The following is a 22512-nucleotide window of genomic DNA, read 5'->3' on the forward strand; positions in this document are numbered from 1 at the left end:
TCCACATGCATTTTAAAAGTATAAGGCTAGAAGCAAACCTACACAGTAGAAATGAATTACAGTCTCTAAATTATTGTTAATCAACAAGTCTACTCAAACTAGTTCTCTACAAATCCATTCCTACTCACACCAGTTCTCTACAAATCCATTCAAGCCCACTGAATAAAAGCAACTCCGTGCATACGTGCAAGGCCAGTTTGGCAAGCTGGATTGAGAGCAAACAGTATCTATTTTGAGTGACCAACTAGGACTGAAAACAACAGTTTAAATTCAGAATGAACTTAACTTCTGCTAATTTTGCCTAAAAGCCACTGAAATATACCACACAAGTTTCATATTGCCCTACCTCAAAACTGAGGTACGATTTTAAGTTTCTCCACATTTCACATATCCCTTTTAAGTCTTCAGTTCATGCTTATTATAGAAGGAATCACAGAATGGTTTGGGTTGGAAGGGACCTTATAAAACCATCTAAATCCAATCCCCCTGCCATGGGCAGGGACACCCCACACTAGACCAGGTTGCTCCGAGCCCCATCGAATGCAACTGTAAACACTTCCGATGATAGGACATCCACGACTTCTCCGGCCAAAGTTTCTTCCTCATATCCAGCTTAAATCTACCCTCCTTCACTATAAAACAACTGCCCTTGTCCTGTCACTACAGGCCTTGGTAAAAAGAGCTTCTCTGTCTGTATCATAAAGGACTTCCCATTTTGAAATCTCACAGTAAACAAGTTATTTCCCGATAAAAAACACTATCCTTAGTCAAGAAAATGTTGTTTAAACAACAACAGTCTACAAAAATACAAACAAAAAATGATTAACAGTTTCCAAACTCTATATTAAATTACTAAGCGGTAAATTTACCACCAGACAAGTTTCAAGCTGTATGCAATGCCAAAATCAACAGCATTTTCAAGTGACAAAAACTAGTTCCACATAAGCTCACATTTTTAACACATAATGCAATTTCAAGGTAAAAAAAAGAGCATGTGCTATTATAAATTTATTTCTAAAAGCTTTTAACCTTGCTACCTTTAAATCATGGTCTAATCCATAGGTTTATGCAATTGATCAAAAGGATGAAAAAAGACAGTGGAAGTTTTGGGAGACATTTTATTCATGTACAACTTTATCAGCAATGTACAATAGACATTCTAATTCTCTATATATTTAATCTCCTTGAAATTTGGTAAATGCCTGTTCATATATAAAACTACACAATGCTTTTTTTGTAAAGACCTGAAATCGTGAAAATCTAAGTGCTACAGTATACTTTGTAGTGATTAAACACGTTGTCCAGAAGAGTAACCAGCCACTTCAGTGAAGCACTTTTAAAAATGTTTCTGATCAAGCTCAAATGCACCTGTTCATAAATAATGATTTGTTTGCTCAAGTCCATTACACCACTAAGTACAACTGTCTCTGATATAAAATACCGTTTCAATACATTTCTCCGCATGGACAACTAGATAATCTAGTCATATTTATTTTTAACCAAGGCTAATACAAATTTACAAGAAAAGTAACTTTAGAATTTATTCATAATTATTCTCTTTCAACCAGAAGCTTTACTTTGGACAATGCAAAAGTATGTTGGAAGTGACATTCTGCAGCAGAAGCTGGAGGTTTGAGAACAACTAAGAAGGACTAAATATCAGCAATACACACTTTTACAAGAACCCTGCCCACTCTGAATGTTAACATTAAAGACCAGGTACTTCGGTTTGTGCGCCTGCCAAACAATCAAAGCCTCCACACAAAAAAAGAAAAATATCCCACAGAACAACAGTATTTCAGAGAACATACTAGACACTGGCATGACATTTCTCAGATCAAATCGGCAACTGAAATTTAACATCCACCTGAGCTTGTTTTGCTAAGGTTACAATCTCAGAGAGTTTCACCACCTGAAAAAGAAAACAAAGACTTAATTTCAAAACATTTCTACCTCGAGTGAGTCAGAACCATCTCTTTAAAGAAAGCAGTGTCAGAGAAGAGTCTAAACACTGTGTGCAAACTGATTTAGCCCAGTATTTCTTAACCACTTTTAACTGAAAGATCAGTCAAATTTCTTGGAAAAGATCTCGTGGCTCTCATTTACAACCAAATGAATATCATACTAATAGCGTTTAAAGTTTTAAACCTTATTTTGGATCGGTGGGGAGGGTGGAGAGAGCACTGGCATCCCACTCACAAGCAATTTCATGTATCCAGAGGATTTTCCTCCTGTATGTTTTTGTTGCAGGCATTTCTGGATCATATTTTGACACCCTATGGAGCCTAAGCTTCTCTTGCATAACCTCTGTGAATTAATTCCTGCCTAGGAATTACACCCCCTTGTTTTTTGAAGATTAAAATTCTTTATCTTCACTGTTGCTACACATTTGTAGTATGCTTTCTTGTCCACGTTACCTAACTCCAAACTCACCTAAAATCCTACTTGGCCAGAATCATTTACAGACAGCTAGTGAATATTTAGGTGGGAAAAAGTGTATTTATACACACACTTTTCTCATCATTGGTTACAATTACTGCTTTGAATGTTCAGCTAATTGCACTGATCTATCCTCATATATTTGTTTATCCCACCCATTGCATCATCTTACATAAAACTGTTTAAGGAATTACCTAAGGGCAACATACACAAACAAATCGAACCCTCTCATAAAGTGCTTCTCCAGACACAGATAATTTAAGGTTACAAAACTAATTCCAACATTGGAATGGTTCCACGTTTCAACTAACAGAGCATCAACAGATTTAAAAAATACATTATATAGATGAAATGCAGCTTAAGAACCCTTATGTACTCCTAGGGAAGATTTCCAAGGACCAAATCAAAGCATTGTAACCAAGCAGGACTCAACACTATCCCATAATACAGAGGGCTACACTGTTAGGCTCAGCAAGTTCTTACTCCAAACAATCCCAAGCTTCAGGAGCTTCAACCCCAAGAAGCAAAAATCGTAACCAACTTGTCTGAATATCTAATTACTTTATGAAGCAACAGGGCAATCAACTATGTTTGGTTTTAATCACACATATTGAAATACAGTGTTCTATCAAATAAGTATTGCATTTTTCAGCTATAAAGCTAAGCTCTTAGACATTTCCTGGCCAAGGAAGGTGACCTTGCCATTTACCTGCTTTATTTTTCAAACCCTTTTTAAAAAAAAGCCTTTTCAGGAAAAAAAGTCCAAATACTGAAACTCTGGGGGCATAATAGCTCCTGACATCATAGCTGTTCTTGCAAAATATAACCTTACTAATTTGTGAAACATTCGCTTGCAGCCCTGATAACTGGCACTGATTTATCCTAGGCTACCTTTAGTTAACTGAAAAGGAGTTTGAACTTTTCAATATTATCTAACATACTGAAAAGGATATTCAAAACCAGTTCTCTTACCATTTTAGCAGCTTCATCCAAGTCATCACATGCAAGGATTTTGAGGCCACTTGCTGTTATCAAAGCTTTGGCATCGTCAACTCGTGTACCTTGAGAAACAGATAAAATGCAACTCTTACTGAATAGTGCACTACTATTTCCAGGGTATGCTCATATTTTCTAAGAAACCTGTTTGGAAATTAAGCTAGTGGATAATCTGGAAGACAACTAGTTTAGAAGTTATATAAGCAGAAAATCTATTTTTTATTAACTGGCCAATCCTCACCATCTAAATTCTAAGTTTGCCTCATTTTTCCATAGTCTTCAGCTTACTATACAATACATTCTTGCTAAGTAATATAGAAGCTCACGAACATTTGTCAGTATGGACAGAAAGGTATTTACCACGTACTGAAACGCACTCACCTTGCAATCGTACCACAATTGGTATTTTTAGGTCCAAATCCTTCACTGCCATAACAATACCTTGTGCTATCACATCACATCTCATAATGCCACCAAAAATATTTACCAGAATAGCCAGTACCTGCAGAATCAATAACAATACTCACATTAAAAATGGCCAGAAGCACATCAACTAAAAGCACCACTCACTGCCTTTCAACCAAGGGAAAATTCAAGCTCTGTAAGTGTAGTAAGGGACGCAGCTCAAGAAAGGCAGTATGTGTCCTAGAGAACTTTGGCAACAGAAGCACAGTTCTGTGGTCACATGCTTTACTTCAGAAAATACAGTTACTTCAGGACAATGCTACTTCAAAAATATCCAACCCAAGAAATTTCCATGTTGTCCTTCAATCCAGCACAAGTTGTGGGCAACAGCTCTTTCTCTTAATCCAGCATTTATGCCTTGGAACTACTTGAGAAGACAAGTATTTTCTGTACAAACTCACCACCGTACATTATTTCAGAATATACTGAGCATGACTTCAGAGCACGGTTGATAAAGAGGGACGTTTTTCTTCAGGCAAATCAAACAAAATACTGTCATTACCGAGGTTTCATCTAAGCACTGAATTTTTCAACTGTCTTTTTCCATTTCTAAGAATACCCCAGCACAGGTATTTCCCCCACTAATACCTCAGTGTAGTGAGGAAACCACACTGAACAACACAAAATTTTAAAAAATCATGCACTGTTTATACAGTTTACTTAAAAGCTAACCTATCTAGAGGTAGGATATCTGAAATGTATTTTATTCAGAAGGACTACACCTGAGGTTAAGTGAAAGGCTTTTCCTGCATATGTGGCAGAAAGAGTTGCTGAAAAGATTGCAGTCAATGGTGAAAGATGGAAAAGAAAAAAAAAAAAAACAGTCAGAAGACAGCCTTGGAGGACAGAATAAACTTAACAAAATGTTAATGTGCAGCTAGTAAGAAACAGTAGTTTGGTTCTCATTATCTTGTAATTAGACTAGCTCATCTGTGTGACATTGTTCTCGCTCCTGCTACTAATAGGCTGAAGTAACCTACACTGAATGCCCAGAAGGCTGTCCGAACTCCCCGAACACGACCCAGCCAGACTGCACTCCTTGCCACCAGTGGGAACCAGGAATTCCCCAGCTACCTTCTTTCCTTCCTTAAATTAAACAGCAAGCAGCTGAAGGAAGGCAGGAATGAAAAGATATTAATAAGTGGATTTGGAAAGCCTTCGTCTATGCATCAGCAGAGAATTGGCACTGCAAGAACTTCTCCCCGATCAACATTCCCCCCACCCTCCTCCCCGGCTCTGTCTAGTTTCTCCTTCTTTTCTCTCTCCTTAATGCAGATGCTCTGTGCCTATGTCCCTCACTTATTCCTCAGTTTGCTGAAAACAGGTTAAGTCAGAACACTCTAGCAGAGCGTGTCAGACTCTGTATTTCTTGCCAAAAATCATTCCAAAGGGAAATAGGCTACGCTCTCTTGTATGACAATTCTGTTTCTGGCCTTTTTCAAAGAGGATCAAGTGGTGCATTAAATTCTGGTGCAAAAGTAGCATACTAGAGCCCGCAATCCACTCTCACATTTTCTGGTTACTTCATTCTTGGGTGTGGTTTTTTATTGTTGCTCTTTTTTTTTTTTTTTTTTAAGTCCTAAACTGCCATCCAGTTCCCACTGAATCACACAGAATCAACCCCACATAGAGTAACAAGTCAGTCTTCATACTGTCTTTCTAGGACAGTGAAGTTCCTTCTCTGGTTTCAACCTGTTTATTTTCTTAATCATGTTCAAACATCCCTGAGAAACTTTGGATAGGATAAATTATCCTATTGGTGCTTCCAAGTCCATTACAAAGTTATTTTATCTTACACTTTACAGAATTAGTACTTTAGAAACTTGTTTGTGCACAGCACAAAGAATATTTATCTCTACAACTCTATGTGCAAAACAGCTGCAAAACTAGCACAAAAGAAAGAAACAAAATGGAAATCCATCTGAATACCGGTTTCTGTTTAAACAGCAGGCGTGGGCAGTCTGACACTCACAGAATCTCTGGAAAGATTCAAATACAGCTGTAATTTCAACCAGAGGACACAAAACTGCCTACTCAGTACTAAGCCAAAGAATCTATTTAAATAAAAAAGAGAAAAAACTTGAATATATTTACAGACCTTCATTTGCACAAAGATTTAGCTAACACCTCAATTTTCTTCCCTTTTTAAGTTTATGCTTACAAAAACATGCTTTCTGCAGAACATGCACTAGGCGTTGTATTTGAAAGCACAGCCTGTGTTGCCCCTCTACACTCCCTTAAAATACCAAGTCTTCCCTCACCTTTTTATCAGAGGTAATAAGCTTAAAGGCTTCTGTCACTTGCTGCACTGTAGCACCGCCACCAACATCAAGGAAGTTTGCTGGAGTCCCACCGTGAAGTTTAATTATATCCATCGTGGCCATAGCTAAACCAGCACCGTTGACTATAAGAGAATAAAAATAACGTTTAGTAAGTCACTTTATAAATCCACTAGATCATTTAAAATTCATTAAACAGAACCTACCTAAGCAGCCGATGTTTCCATCCAATCCTATGTAGTTGAGATCTGCTTTTGCAGCATCCCTGTCTCTTTGATCTTCCTGTGTCCAGTCTTGCATATCAAAGATTTTCTTCTGGCGATAGGCTGAATTACTGTCAAAATTTATCTTGGCATCCATACACATCACTGAAGGGAAAGAACAGTTAAAAAGAAAGTCATTTCATGCCATTACTACTAAAATAATACCTCAAATGCTACACAGACATGTTAAAGCATGCTACATCAGACCTGCAATCAGAGCAACGAAAAACAGCTATGTACTCTGCTTAGATTCTCAGATTTATGTTTTATTACATATGCTTTTCAACACACCATGTAAATGCCCAGACCTGCTGCTGTATACAGCTGCCGTTTTAGCTGAAACTCACTGCAAACTAACTCAGATTTACAAAAACGCCAAGCTGTTACAAGAAGAATACGAATAGAAGAAACATTACCAACTCCTGATGCGTCTTCAACCATAGGATTTATTTCTATCATGGTAGCATCATATTTCAGAAAGAGATTATATAATTTGATCATGTTTTCAGCCGCTTCATCCACTAGATTAGGAGGAAATCCCATTTTTTGGGCTAGCTGAAAGTAAAAGATTGGTTATCAGCTAACTGATGTTGATTTTTTGATTTACAGTTACAAACTAGGAAGCTCCCACTATTATTTCAGTATCAACTGAATATGTAAATACAGAACCCCTCCTGTCTTCCAGGAAAGAAGTAACGCTCGGGTTTGAAGATTGGTTTCGATATAAAACACTGCACTCTTCCTAAAAGAGCCAGTAAAAAGTCATCATTGTATGCTTTTACACAGCTATATAAAGCACTGCCATGCAGAGTTGTATTTACATTGACTATCAAACTGAAAATACTTAAATAACTCCTTCAAATCTGTTTCAAAAGGTTTAAGACAACTCAGCAGGCTGAATGCATGTACACTTCATAAGATTTAGAAGCAACACTCCCATCCTCACTAATGTGTACTTTTCCACATTAACAATTACCCTAACAGCTTGCTCCTTTTTTATGCCTTCTACTATATCAATGGGTTCCTTAATTATCGCATCAGGATTCTCTGCAGCAACATCTTCAATATTAACGCCACCCTGAGAACTGCCTATCAGCACGGGACCCTAGAAAAGGAAAAAAAAAAAAAAAAAGTAAATAATTTTTTGTACCACACAATTGAAAGTTAGTTCTTCAAATAATGTTCTTTACAACAATGAAACCCGGTTGTTAGTTGGCAATATTTGGATTTGGGCGTTTTACTTGCGTGCTTTTACTGAAAAGAATGCTACTATCTTTTCTATTCAATACACATTTTTTTTAAACAACTTTTAATAATACTTTCCAAATTGTAAGGTGTGTCTTGAGCCCAATTTCTTTTAACGTGAAAAACTTTTCTTTGTATATACCATAGCAACAGAGCAATTAGCATAGCCATACTACATTTTAATAGAAAGATTCAACTGAGTAATTACATGCATTTTACGTTCTAGGTTGTCACCAGGGAAAGAACAGACTTATCTCTCCCTTCTCCACTCACCCTACATAAACACACATCAAATGGCAGAACGAATAAATGAGTGCCTGGCATACTCCAGCTCCAAGGACAAATCTAGACATGCAGAATCTGGTGATAAATTATGGCAAACTATTCCTGTTCAGTAGGGTCATAGAGGTCAGTAATGATAGCCATCGATGAAAATAAGTCAAGGAGCTCTGAGAAAACAGCACTCAATTATTCAATAATACAAGAAACTAAAAAAAAAAAATGGAATTGGTAACATTTGTAGAAGCTTCTCTGCTTTGTTGTTATTGTTTTGTTTGTTTTCTCTGCTAAATCTCAAGGAAAACATCAAGGACTCTCTACCATGAAACCTAAAAATGTCTCCCTGTGGGAACAGTCCTCCTGTTTACTCCAAAGACACACACACATATAATGTCAACTAACTTCCCTTATCACCATCCATGCACGGGTTATGACAGCTGGTGTATTACGGAAGCATTGCCTATTAGCACAGGTCTTCAACATTAAAAAGCCTTCTATCTGCTGACAGTTAATTACTGAAAACAAGATGCTGGTTCAGAGAATGTACTTAATAACCACGCTACTCCCCTCCCATCACCATCCTTCCAACTGGAAACGTGCAGATAGTGAATTATCCTACATCAAAGAGCAAGGTTCAACACAAAGAGCACATCTGGATATTCACACCCTGAACACAGTCAGGAAGCTACAAACGCTTCACAAAAATAAGTTAGCATTCTACAGAACTGACCAAAGTGAACTGTTCTGGGACATAAGAAGTATTGCCCCGATTGCTGAATAATACTCAAGACATTATATGCCATTGTCAACTATCTTAAAAGCTTTCTTGCCCATTTTAAACAAAGTTTTTTGCAGCAATATCAAATACAATGCTGTGTGCTAGTCAACCTTCAGAGCTTCTTTGAAAGGTATTTCCTCCTCATCGATTAGAAGCACTTCCAAAAGGAAGACTTAACAAGTCAACAGTAAAAACAAAGAACACCCCTATCAAAAACCAATAATCCACAAAATTACACTCAATATAAGCTAGTAAGATATTTTTTTAATGCTTAAATTGATTAAATTAGTTACAGTATTTTTTTCTTATTTCCATAAGGATGCTTGTTTGGGCAGTACAAAATTTTACGATTACAAAATCCAGCCATTTGAAGTATTTTAACGCCACCTCGTGGTGTGTCTGGGAGGCATACTGTAACGTTTGGATGTTCCAAACTTTTGTACAGTACAACAGAACGCACCCAGGTCACCTAACTGTACTAAAACCCAACACAAGAGATACTTTCTTGTCAGAAACACTACAAATGAAGAGGCAGGAACAAATACAGTATTAAATTTCTACTTCTGCAAGAAATAGATGACTAGTTTCCTCCACAGAAAATTATTTCATACTCAGACCAGAGGTACTCCTCAAATGACCAAGAGCTATACTTCTGACAAACTCCTAAGCATCTGGATAGACCAAACTCAGTTTTATAGCGCTTCAGAAGAAAAAGTTTCAAGATCTACTTTGCCCTGACTTTTTTATTTAGCAATTCATGTTCTGTCCTTCTTAAATGGAACACTAGTCTGTCAGGTAATACACTGACAGAGCTCAGTAACTGGGTTTGTATTATGGCCTAAAAAAACTACATGCCCAAACAAACAGAACGCAAAAGCCAAGAAGACTACAGTTTTCATCTTCCTAAAAGCTGTGAAGACAGACCTCAAATCCCCAACTTTCTTACCAGTTCCTGAAGAGTAATGGTACAAGAAAGCTACCACCACTCTCAAAACTGAGGGACCCACCTGTGCATCCCTAGCAATCTCAATACACTGGTGAATACAGATGCTTAATTTATCCAGAACTATTGGTTCTTCCAAAATACTTTTACTTATCTTGTTCCCAACACTCTTAAATAGCACGTACATGTGTATACACATTTAGAGATGTATCTTTAACCTAAACTCAGGTAGCTAAGTGCAAACTTTGAAACCAAAATGAAAAGGACCCTTCACTCCACCTACCTCCCCTTCAACCGTATGACTTTGAACTTCAGACGAGGCTACCAATACTCTTTCATTATACCTTAAATTTAAGTCGTAGCATAACATTTTTAAAGCATTTAAAACACTGAGAAAATTGTATAACTAGACACACTATGAAATGTAATTTAGCTCGTGTGTTTTTCTGATTTTCAAGTGCAAGCAACCAGGACAGCAAACAGTACTTTTAAAATTCATATATAACAATTTAGTTGGTTGACTTCTATTTCTAATATTACTCACTTGAAACGACCTTTCCATTGTTATTGCAAAATAGTATTCTCTCCTGGGATATCTGCGCTCACAGATAAATACTTGATTGCATATCCTGCCCTTCTCTCCTGTCTGCTTGGTAAACAACTTCTTTCCAATCATTTTGGAGGAGATATCTTTTGCTTCTTCTGGGCTAGAATAAAAGAAGCTCAGAATGTGACAAAAACTCTTGGCAAAACAGAAGTAGCATAGGAAAATCTTACCTAATTTCTGTTATTTTTAAGATTATCATTAAAACATCAATTTTAAACTAGGCAACAGGTTAAATTCATTATGTGAAAGTGAAGTTTTTCCAGTTGGTTGGATAATTTAGAAAGAACTTACGAAAAAACTATTTTCACTCCTCCTTTGAGGCCACCTTCAAAGGTTCCTTTCCCTCTACCACCAGCTAAAACCTGTGCTTTTACCACAAGATCCTTTGAACCTGGAATGAAAGAAAACCCAAAGTTTGTCATCTGTGACTACTACAATGAATTGCCCCAGTTAGAATAATAAAGGCTGTTTTCATTTTATCCCTTCCTCCCCATATGCAAAACACAAACGTGGATCAAAAGACTGAAACATAACTCACAAAGGTTATTCCAAAAATCCGTAAATTGCAGCTTTAGGCTGTTCTGTGAACAAACCTTGGTGAGTTAGTATTCAAAAAATACCATTCTTCTTTGAGTATTCTGAGTTTCTTTAATGTGTTTGAATCCCATATGATTAAGCCCTAAATAATAAATGATTAGTATCTCCCAGACCATTAACAATATGACATCAAACATCTGAGGAATCATAAACCAATATTTTCCTCAATCAAGTATAAATACCTCATGTCTATAACCATCATCTTCTCAGCAATGACATGCAACTATGGCACTTACCCAAGTTAACTCGCAGGTCCACTATGGCTTCCATTCAGCAGAGCACTGATGCATAAACTTGAGTGCTCTGCAGAAGTCAAAGGCCTAAGCAAATCCACTATTTTTCTCAGAGCAGCCAAAGTCTTTTAGTTGCCTTAAACTCTTTTAAAATTCCTCTCCAAAATATTCTTGTAGGAAAGGCAGGCTATGTACTTGGGTTTAAAAAAGTGAAGTCTGAGAATAAAGTCGTGACCGACTGGGATATTCTGCAGTGTCATTGAAAGACAAAAAAGAAAAAATCACCAAGCAATTTAAGATGATAAAGGAAGAAAAACAAAGCCCCATCTGAGAGATTATTCAACTCCAACCACACTGAATACACCGCAGAAAGCAGCTAAACTGCAAGATTCAAGAGTTGCCCCATCCACATTTGTGTGGCACATCGTGCATTCTTTCATGCCACAGTTAGCTGAGCCACTCTGGTCTTTCTGAAGAAAAAAAAAAAAAAAACACCACACTTGTCCTCTTGGGTGTGAAAAGGAAGCCAGGTAAGAGCATAAGAGAAATTGCTGTGCTTGAACAAAACTAGCTGTTGTGCATACTGAAAAATATATTTATATAATATATATATATATATATATAAAATATATTTGGTGTCTATCAGACACCAAAAAATTGTGCTGATTCCTGTTTTAACCTGCATACTGTCTAGCCTGATAAAAATTAAACATGCATTATAGCCACCCTAACTTGTGATATAAGCAAAGGAAAGAGCTACTCAAGTTACTGCTCCCAACTAGCTACTTGTAGGCTTTATTTCTTAACTGTCTACCTAACAACTCATCTCTGAATCTAACAACCGATATGAAGCTCTCTGGCACAAGAAGCATGAAGGTTATAAACATGCAAGTGTACACTGATTTAGCATGGTCTGTTATCTAATTCTGCTCCTGAAGACAACTATTTTGTTAGAACTATTGAGTACTGGCAATCAAGTAGTGCTTTATAGAGGGTGTGTGAAACAAGATATTGGCATTTTTTATTCATGAGACCAACCTTTATGCAAGTACTTCAGGTACAAAGCTAGCTTGCTTGAAGAAACATTATGCATCATGTATTGGATCACTTGCTTCATGGATAAATTAAAGCCACGTGCCAGCTTAAAAATAAAGTTCCATTTGAACACCATTTATCTTGTACATACATGAGAAACAAAATTTGGACAAGTATGATTTCCGGGTGGTAGTAAAAAAAAAAAAAACAAGGGGGAAAAATCTTTCTCTGTGAAGTGAAATTTACTCACAGGCATCTTCTTTGTAGTAATTGCATCATAGAAATGAAGACCAGAATCTGAACAAGTCGTAAAGAGATGCCAACTAAAGCTCTGGTAAGACCTCAAGTGGAACATTATATTTAGCTGTAGGCATGATCATAAAAGTAATTTTCAATTGCAAAGACGGGTTACTGGGATGATCACTGAAATGAAGAGCTTCCCTTATAGGAAGAGACTTGAAGAGCTTGGCATTTTTAAAACCTAGGAAAGGAAAACAAGGCAGGAATGTGATTACTGTCCTTAGCCATACCTGGTGAGGGACAGAGAAAGAAAAAGCATCTGCAAATATATCAGCATTTTGTATCACACTCATTGCCAGCTGAAAACAAATGCTACCTACCAAGGGAAGTCAATTTTAAAAAGGTGCAAGAAAAAAAGTTTCTTTCGCAGGAGATAGTAAAGCCTGCCAGTAGATGTGAAGGAAGAATAGATTCCAAAAGAAGCCAGCAGAGATGCTCCCTCAAATATCCTGAAGACGGCAGTTAAGGATGCTGGGGGGAATTGAGAGCGCAGACTGCAGTAAATAGCCTCACGATCTCCCTAAATAGCATGTTTCTTTGCCACCATAAGAGGCAGAACACTGGGCTATACCACATACAGAACATACACAGGAGCAACACTGGCCTCCTCCTATGGGGTATTTCTTACAAGAGTTTAAGTAGTATGAATGGCAACATACAAAGACCTGAAAAAAGCCTGTAAGAAACAACTTTAACCTCTTCACCATCAACTCTGGTCATAAAGCTGTCATTGGACTATCCTTCACAGAGAGCATGCAACAATTTGTGGCATTAGAAATAATTAATATGCTGCTCATGTAATTTGTTTTCCTATACTACTGCAAGTAAACTAGCTGCTTGATTGCATCAACACACAAAACTTCAAGGGTTTTTTGACCAGCTATGTTCACAGGCAATTAAGTTTCACAGATGTTTCTAAAACAAAAGTAAAGATACCATGTCCTGAGAAAACCTTAACCTGACCCATGTAGGAAGTCCATTGTTCAGCGAACATGGTTTTCCTACAGCTCCTATTTAAAGTGGCCCTTAAACTACCGAGGGTGGAAATGTTTGGTCACAGACCTCATTTGCAGTGTTGCAGCTGCAGCACTACCACACGTCCTGCCACAGCAGAGGACTGCTGAGCATGCAGGGCACTGGAACAAACCAACAAGCCTTCAGTACTTCCAGGGTCTCAGGGAAGCAACCGAGCTATGGCAGCAACATGCAAAACTCAGAATTGGTGCTTGGTAAGAGCTTCGGTTCTGTATTAACAGCAGTTAGCACTAACACCATACGTAAGTAAACAGAAAACAGACAGGAAATGTTTAGAATAATTAGAGTAGACACCAATTAGAAGAACAGGTGCCTGAAATCAGAAAAACACCGAGGCAGCATCTGTTCAGGACATCTTCAACAACGGTTTATTAACCAGACAGTGACAAAGAGTGACACGACCAGGAAACTTCCCAATCTTTATTTCTAGCAATAAGGATGTTTATTGATTGGAAGGAATAACTTCTGATTCCACAACCTACGCCTTCCAACTGGGAGAAAGGACCCTTTCTCCACGCACGCATGCACTGATGATCTAAGTACAACACATCTTATGATAAGCTTATTAAAAGGCAAGAAGGCTTGTTGTTCTATTATCTCTGAAGTTTTGTGCAAGTAGGAAGTCTGGTGATTACGGCAGACAACCTTAATTAAAATGTTCTGCTTTACAGCTTTCTATTCTTATTTTTGTCAAATCATTTCCATTGCCACTTCTCTGTGCCCAGTATTCACTGTGCTGGCAGTACTGCTTTCCTCTTATCATGAAGACCTTAATGATTACACACGCCTAACATGTTCTGACAAAACAGGGAAAATGGTAAGAGGCAGTGATAGGTTAATAAAACAAGTGGCAAACAAGTTCTTAACTGCCATTCAACTGCAAACTTACCCTGGGAAAGAAAAAGATTCAAATCTTTGCCTCAGTGACTCTGTATTTAAAAGTTTTTGGTTCCAGGCTAAATCTCTCTCCATTTATAATGCAAAGCAATCTTTTTGCATGGATATAATAAAAAATCTAAGTATAGACAATCTTGTTGTATTTACCGGAATTAGGGAAGGAAAAGATAGGCTTGTAACCAATAACGTGCTATTAACAGTGAAGTCTCATAAACATTATGCCAAATCTAACTCTGCCAACGCATGCAGATAATCTCTTCAAACTATACCATGTTTTGTTAATAAGCATAGCTGCTTACAACAGAACTTCAAAATTGCATTTTTTTTTTTAGCCTTGGAAACGTCCAAGTTAGAGGAATCACTGCAAGCAAAACTCTGATTATTGAAATAATTATATGCCAAATCTTGCTAAGTCAGGAGAGGAAACAAGATGTTTCACACCTACTACAGATTATTTTCTACACAAATGCATCCTGACATTAATCGACTGCATCAAGTTTTTCACCAACTTGCAAGACAGGTTTGGTTTTGGCTGTAGCTTAACTTAAGCAATTAAAATACAGCAGTCAAAATCGGAACCTGCTGGTTAGATGAGTGACTTGAATGACTCAAGTATTATCAACAGCATGCTCTGATATAGGAACTTTAAAGCAGTGAAATGCTACAGAAGAAAGCAAAGGATGAAGCAAAATGTAAGCTTTGGCTGCCAAAAAGCAGTGCTTGCCAGAAAGAGAGAAAATATTGGTTTCTAGACTACAACTGCTGGTTATCTACAGACTTTGACCAGGTAACTAGGATCCTAATCGAGAAAACAGCTTAGCACTCTGACCAAATCTGACCACCAGAGCAGTTGTATTTGAACACCTGAAGGATTTCCGTACAAGTTTTCCACCTAAGAGCATCATCCATGTCCTACAGCATAGGAATAACTCTCTGGAGCTTCAGACCCTACAGACAAACTAAAATACATCAGTTTTACTAGATTTTTGTTTCTGACTAAATAGAGCCTGAGATCAAAATAATTATTTATAGATCTACCCACATTTATACATTACTTTTTGTAGGTTTAAGCAACAGACAGCAGAATAAGATATAAATATTGAAAAGAACTTAAAGCTCTGAAAAGAAATGTCTATTAATCAGAGAAATGTCATTAGGAATACAGCCCTGCCAATCACTTGAGTCATTCTGTGGAAGACATACCAAAAAAGATCATTCCTTATAAGCCACACTGATAAGGACACCAACTAGACCTCAAATTACAATGGCAATTTCATAGTTAATAGCAGTAGCAACAGGGAAACATTCTATTGCTTCTCATTTCCTTCCAGTAACTCAGGTGTAGGTAAGTGGAGTGTAATACTCTCTTTCTCAACACCTCCACTTCCATACAGCTTGCTTTATTAAACTAAAATCTCAAAGTCTGCCATGAACATGAAGCCATGGGATTCACTACCTTAAAATCCTACACCACCACCAGAACCACCACTACCAAAGCTGCCTCAAGACACACCTCTCATATCAGCATGAATGGAAATAGATGTATTCCATGAAAGAAAATAAGGCTTTCCTGTGGGCATGCAATACATCACTCCCTTCCACACAAAAAAAAAACCTGTTACCAGAGGAAGGTGTTAGGGAGCATCAACACTTCAATTACCACAATACATAAACTTTCACACGTGCTGTCAACTAAGAGCAATACTACGTGTTACAAACAGTGTGTTCTGCTGAGCTATCTGCTATCACACTGACAAAAACATCCGTTCCACAAGGAACAGTCTTTAGGTTTGTTAAAATACACATCAGCTCCTAAAACAGCACCGGTAACAGAGTCAGCTGGGATGCACGCACAGGCTGAGAGTAAACTAAACTCCGAGGCAGTTGTCAAGACATTTTACAGTGTCGGATCAATATCCTAGAAGAGAAGTTACTCACTTTTTCAAAATTTAAGTGAGACATTCACATGAACAGCCACATATTGTAAAGCCCACAAATGACTATAAATACTTTACTATTTAAAAAAAAAAAAAAAAAGCCTTTAAAGACTCCATCAGATACCAGTCTTCTGGGCTCTAAATAGAACACATTCTTTCAGAGACACAAATGAGACACGGAGGTCTTGAATGGAAGTGTTGAAATACCAGGGGAAAATTAAATGAGCGGTGGTGTTTACAGGGGGTCCAAACTTGTTCCCAGTGTCTGAATTACTTAGCAATTACTTTGAAGGAACGTAGTTCCATGACCCAGTACATGATAACAATTCACTTGAAGTGGGGTAGAGAGCAATTTCTAAGGAAAAGTTGTTTGATAAGTCATAAATCCCAATAACTCTCCACAGAGGGAAAAACAGAAGGAAAAGCTACATGCAAAGCGACGCTTTAGTAGTGTCCAACTTTCCTATGACACAACAAAAAGCATTCTAAAAAAAGAGAAGCAATAATCGTTTGCAGAGTCCAGCCAGAACAAAAATCTGAGTTGAAAAAGCACTTTAAGAAATTCAACACCTGCAGCAAAGAAATCATATTTTGAAAAATAGCAACAAAAATTGATTTTTATTTTCCTTAAAATTCAAACCATAAGTGATCTGGCGTCATTGCTTCAAAGTTGCCTGCAGCATCCAATTTCATCTCAGTTTCCTTTAGAAATATTAGAAAACTGTCATAGGGAAGAAAACAATGCATCTCAATTCCTCTATTTTATTCCACATACGTTTCAGAATTACCTCACGTATGGGTAAACAATTTGCTCTATTTAGGACACTTTGTTGTTCAGGAGAAAAAAAAAAAAACAGCATTCAGTACAAGAAAAGCTGGGCAGAAGGAGGATAAACAACCTTTCTGGCTTCCAGACCATTTCAGCTCACTTCGGACCTCAAGCTAAGTATAGCTTAGAATAAAACCCTAACAAATACATTATTTTTGTTATTTAAAGATATATGGTGTGCTCTTCTTACTCAGCTCTACAACACATGGCAACATTAGTATGCCTCAGCTTGATCCTACCACACACTAGTTACGTTGCAGTGACAATAACGCTTGGTATGGGTAAGCTTTGGCTGTATTCATGACTGATTCAGCTATAGACACAACCAAACTATGATAATCTGTTAATTTAGAGCATTTGTTAGGCTCTAAATGGGTGGGAATAACTCGTTACCATTAGAAGTTACCTATTTCTAACTGCAGTGAGGTATCTGCAAAAGGAAACAAATCCAGTGCCAAGCTGAAATTGACAGAGAACATATTTCTGACTAAAGGTTATCAGGAGCCTGTGGATCCACACCAGAAAGACAGAGCGAGCGGTGTCACCAGCTATCTTTGTAATGGGTTAGACAAACACTTGAAAAGAGTTTGACACACAAAGAGAAGCAAAAAAGAATCTCCTGTCTACCAGGACAACTCTTACACAACAAAAACAAACAATGAGCAGGTGGACAAAAAAGTGATCTTTTTCATTCTAGAGATTTTTTTTTTTTTTTCAGTACATACTAGATGAAAATCAGAGGGAAATGGCTACAATAACACAGAAAACCAAAACACTGGAGCAAAGGATAGTCTGCCACATTCAGAATTAGCTCTGGACAATGCCTGAGGAATGACCAAAAACCAAGGTTTCTTCAGTCTTCCGCATTTTGGGAAGTCTTCCCTCTCTTATCTCTATTACCAAACAAAGCCACAGTGCCAATGACACACCAACTTAAAGGAAGTACACAACTGACAACCAGAAGCTCTGAATTCCTTAATTCTTGTTTACTAAGTGGTGCGAACTGATATACTTCACAATCTTATTCTCCTGACCCCTAAGAAACTGCAGAGTCACATATGCCAGATAACAGGCATACCTGGGAAGCCACGTGGGCCAGCCTGAGCTATAAACTAGCAATTAACTACAAACATACCTACTTGGCTACAGGTTTCTTCTCCAAACAAGGAACAAAATAAAGGATTCCTGACCTGTGAGTTCCCCTGCTGTCAAAAAAAAAAAAAAAAAAAACAGGCAAAAGGTCATCTTATTTGCCAGCAGAAGCAGAGGGTTCTGTCCTACTTGTGAAGTTTAGATGACTCTACAGGCTCAGTTCTCACTGAAGTCGAGGGACTGGGTTTTAAACAATCCTCAGAATAGCTGGAAAGGAATTGTTCTAAGATGTTTCCTTAATGACGACAAAGTCACAATTGTGTATGAGTTACTCTCTAATAGGAACAGGACAGATGACAGGCAGAAAATACTTTAACTTCTGGGACATCAGATCTGAAGCTTTCTAATTCCTCTCTACATAAAGCAGCACAACTTGCTCTAGGAAAAATAGCTCCTTTTCCAGATGTTATTTCTTGCATTAAATCTGTGCATGAAACAGAAACCAAACTAACAAGGCACCTAACCTCAGGAATCACTACAAATGTATCCATGTGGAGGTGAAGAGAGGTTTAGGCATTTGCATATAGGAGTGGAATATGACAAAAAAAAAGTAACGTCCTCTATTAAAATTGTGTGAAAAGCTTAATATATTTGGGGGCGATGAACCTCTCAACTTAAAAATAGCATTGATGCTGCAAATGATAGCAGACTTCTACAATATATCCAAATTAAACATTAAACTTTTACTGAGATGCGTAATAGGCAAAGTGGCAAATCAATGGGTAGAATCAAGTCCTAAATTAAAGCTCAACTCTAACCAAGTATTCAAGCAAAAGCAAAGGAGATTGGATACTTTTCCATCAAGAAGCCAGGAATCTAGCACTAGCTAGAAGCTGTCAAAGTCCTCCCCTCGTCTATGAAGTAGCTCCATTCTGACAGAACAGCATGTCCTCAAAGGAACAGGATTTCACCCTTCTGCAGCCTAAAAGTAAACGTCCTTTGCATCTGCTTCTCTATAGATTTTGGACTACAGAAGCTGCATCTATAACCAGCACTGAAGCTCTTCACAGAAGATTTCGTCTAACCCGGCTTGAGAGTGAAAATAAATGCAGGATTTGCACAGCCCATTACTCAAAAGAAGTCTAGGTGGTTGTATGAATCTAAGCTAATACAACTTCTACCTGCCACATCCTCTCAAAATACATTCCTTCCAAACAAGACTCGCAAGTTTCAGGAAAAATACCTTCAGCATTTGGGATACGGGAATGCAGGTGACTGAAATACATGTTCACAGCCTTCACTGAAAGTAGGGTTAGGACCTTCCCCATTGCAGTTTCAGGGACACAGTTCAGCTTCGTAAGCCAGTCTCTGTGCACAACCCGGAGCATTTTTAAAACCTACACTTAAGTGATTTCACTGTGTGCTTATGCACTTAAACAACAGAAAATCTCGTATTAGGAAGGCATCAGCTCCAAAGTCTCCAATCTGCAAGAAAGCTGCTCCATAGGAAAGGCTTTCTCTTAAAGATAAGCTATATTCACAACCCCAAGAAATGTCTTACCAGGAAAGACAGAAAAAGTAGTTACACCTTGTATCAATCCCATGCCTATATTGTATACGTTCTCTTTAATGTTATACCTATTTCTTTTGCTATTTTGTAAGCTTCGTCTGGCGTCCGGGCAACTACTCCATGCGGAACAGAAATACCAGCCTCCTGCAACAGTCCCATGCTCAAGTATTCATGTAGTGACAGCTTCCTCTGTTGCTGTTGTTGCACCTGAAACCCATGATTATTGAGTATTCCTGGACCTCCACCAAGAATCTGAAGGAAAAAAAAAATAAAATAAAATAAAATAAAATAAAACTAAGAACATGACTGTATTAAGAAAAGCTGCTGCTTAGGTTAAAAAAAGTCTGCATATTAAACAAGTACAGTTTAGTGTATCAATGCAAACATCTGCCTGCTTAATCCTATACTTCTTGTATACTATCTTCCATATTAACCACTCGTGTCAGGCCTGTTACAGGGTTTTGAAGAGTTTTATTGGGGACATTTGGGAAGAGCTAGGGAGGCTGCTAGCTGTGGTAAAGGTTGACAGGATTAAAATTAGCATTAAGCTCACATTTACATATTTTAAGGAATATATCTGCAGAGGAAAGAACCTTAATTTAGTCTGGAAGCATAAGAGAACAGAGAAAAGCACGCAGAATAGGTTTATTCTAAAATTTCGGTTGACTGTCTCCTTCTGCCAAACTAAAAACTAAGCTCTGGGTAGGAGGGGCATAGGAAACACCAACTCCAGACGTTTTAAACAGTGAATTCACTTTGCTACAAACTATTCTGCCTTCATATGATTATCATGAAACAGAGAAAAATAGATACCACCAGTTTCGAACATTAATCCCCATTCAGAGGGTTGCCAAAACATGCTAACATTTCAAAGGCTAGGTAAAAGAAAACATGCCTAATATTCACTCCAGGAAATTCCAATGTGAAGTGAGTCTGAATTTCTGGACAGCTGACGTACAGGACCGCCAAGAACTTCTGACTAGTTACTGTCTATATCACAGTGCTGGGAGAAACCAATTTTGATGGTAAAACATCAGAAGCGGTAGTACACTACATAAGCAATGCATTTTAAAAAGAACAGCTACTCATACAATCTAAGAAGACATAGATTTCCAAAGAGTAGCTTGGAACGTAATTGTACTTCATAATGAAAAAACTCCCAACCACAGGAGTCAAAAACATTGGCAGCATTTTGTATGCTTCAATATAGGGGAATAAAACCTTAACTTTATATGGACACAGAACAGAAAATCTGTTGAATACAGCTAATTTATGTATGCAACTGATAGGTTCAAGACGAAAAGACTTGAAAATTTACCAAGATACAAGCAAAATTTTGTTTTTGATTGTTTAGTAAGTAGCGTTTGCACAACTACCAGGTAAATACTTGTATATCTTGGCATTTCAAACAGCCTGGGTTGTGAAAACTTGGACTGATTTTAAGCAGACCCGTAAAACGCCACGAGATTACTACGCCACAGAAATTACTGTGGCATTTGGAGGCAGCCTGTCCAACCCCCCGAGGATTCCTTCAGCTCACAGCCGCCTCGTTCCCTTGGCAGGCAACCCGAGGGAGAGGCGCTGCCGGGCTGCGGGGACTCGGCGTAACACGAGAGGGGAGCTCGGGGCGACCTTCCCCCGGGTGTGCAAGGAGAAGAGGATCCCGCAGGGGGTTACTCACGCCGGCCTCGCTCCCCGTTTTGTTCCAATTGTTTTTTTAATGGGTTATAAAAGCAGGCGGCTCGCAGAAACGGCGTTTAGAGGAAGCGAGAGGCTACCCCGGCACCGCCCGAGCAGGGTGACGGAGGGGAAGCAAATTTACCAACCCATTTACCCGAAGACCTGGGGAAAAAAAAGCCTTGGGGAGAGAGAGAAAAAAGGAACCAAGGGTGGAAAACCTGTGGCGAACAAGAAGGACGCGAGCCTCCGAGAGGACGCGCGGGCAGCCGGGCTGCCAGCCCCGCCACAGAGCAACCCCAGGGCCTGGCTGCCGCCCTCTCGGCCCCGTCCCCGTCCCCTCCGCCGCTAACCTTGGCCATGGCGGTGCCCAGGGTGGTGCAGAGCCCGCTGCCCCTCAGCCCGGCCGCCGCCCGGCTGCGGATGATGGAGGCCGCCATGGTGGAGCCCCCTCGCCCTCAGGTGCCCCCCCCACGCCCCGCAGCGCGCATGCGCTACCAGCGAGACGGGGCAGAAGGGACGGGGAGGAGGCGGAAGAGCTGGCGCGGCTCCCTATCCCTCCATGGAGACCGCACGAGGAGGGAGGACTCTATGGTCTGCGAGGGGCATGGGGACGCGGAAATGGCGGTGCTGCCCCCTGGTGGGGAGGACTGAGGGTAGACGAGGTCTCTAACCCTCGTTCCCAGCCTCCCCCTTAACAAGGATTAAAAAAATAAATAAAGTTTATGTTTGTTTGTTTCCTACAGGGATCATAAAAAGGGTTATAATTCCCACCCCCATCCTGACCTCCTCACAGAACCACAGAATCATTAGGGTTGGAAAAGCCCTCCAAGATCACCTGGTCCAACCATCCCCCTACCACCAGTGTCACCCACTAAACCATGTCCCTAAGCACCACGTCCAACCTCTCCTTGAACACCCCCAGGGACGGTGTCTCCACCACCTCCCTGGGCAACCCGTCCCAGTGCCTGACTGCTCTTTCTGAGAAGAAATGGCTCCTCATTTCCAACCTGAAC

General features: G+C 38.9%; 1 protein-coding gene across 1 annotated transcript; it reads right to left on the bottom strand.

Annotated features, from left to right (window-relative positions):
- Positions 1 to 1100: 1100 nt before the first annotated feature.
- Positions 1101 to 21936, bottom strand: SUCLA2 (succinate-CoA ligase ADP-forming subunit beta). Its single transcript, XM_035322949.1, has 11 exons — positions 21850 to 21936; positions 19888 to 20071; positions 10586 to 10685; positions 10232 to 10394; positions 7419 to 7547; positions 6859 to 6997; positions 6386 to 6547; positions 6162 to 6304; positions 3817 to 3937; positions 3412 to 3500; positions 1101 to 1912 (listed from the first exon to the last, which is right to left on the bottom strand). The coding sequence occupies exons 1-11, from the start codon at positions 21934 to 21936 to the stop codon at positions 1838 to 1840; spliced, it is 1392 nt and encodes a 463-aa protein (XP_035178840.1). The 3' UTR covers positions 1101 to 1837.
- Between the last annotated feature and the right edge of the window lie 576 nt (positions 21937 to 22512).

Source organism: Oxyura jamaicensis, chromosome 1, assembly GCF_011077185.1.
Source record: "Oxyura jamaicensis isolate SHBP4307 breed ruddy duck chromosome 1, BPBGC_Ojam_1.0, whole genome shotgun sequence".
NCBI lineage: Eukaryota > Metazoa > Chordata > Aves > Anseriformes > Anatidae > Oxyura > Oxyura jamaicensis.

Excerpts from the sequence above, each read along its gene's own strand:
- SUCLA2 (XM_035322949.1), bottom strand. The coding sequence starts at position 21,936 with ATGGCGGCCTCCATCATCCGCAGCCGGGCGGCGGCCGGGCTGAGGGGC. Across the intron at positions 6,548-6,858 it reads TGAAGACGCATCAGGAGTTG|TGATGTGTATGGATGCCAAG; the intron begins GTAATGTTTCTT and ends CTTTCCCTTCAG. Across the intron at positions 3,501-3,816 it reads AATTGTGGTACGATTGCAAG|GTACACGAGTTGACGATGCC; the intron begins GTGAGTGCGTTT and ends CTGTTTCTCAAG.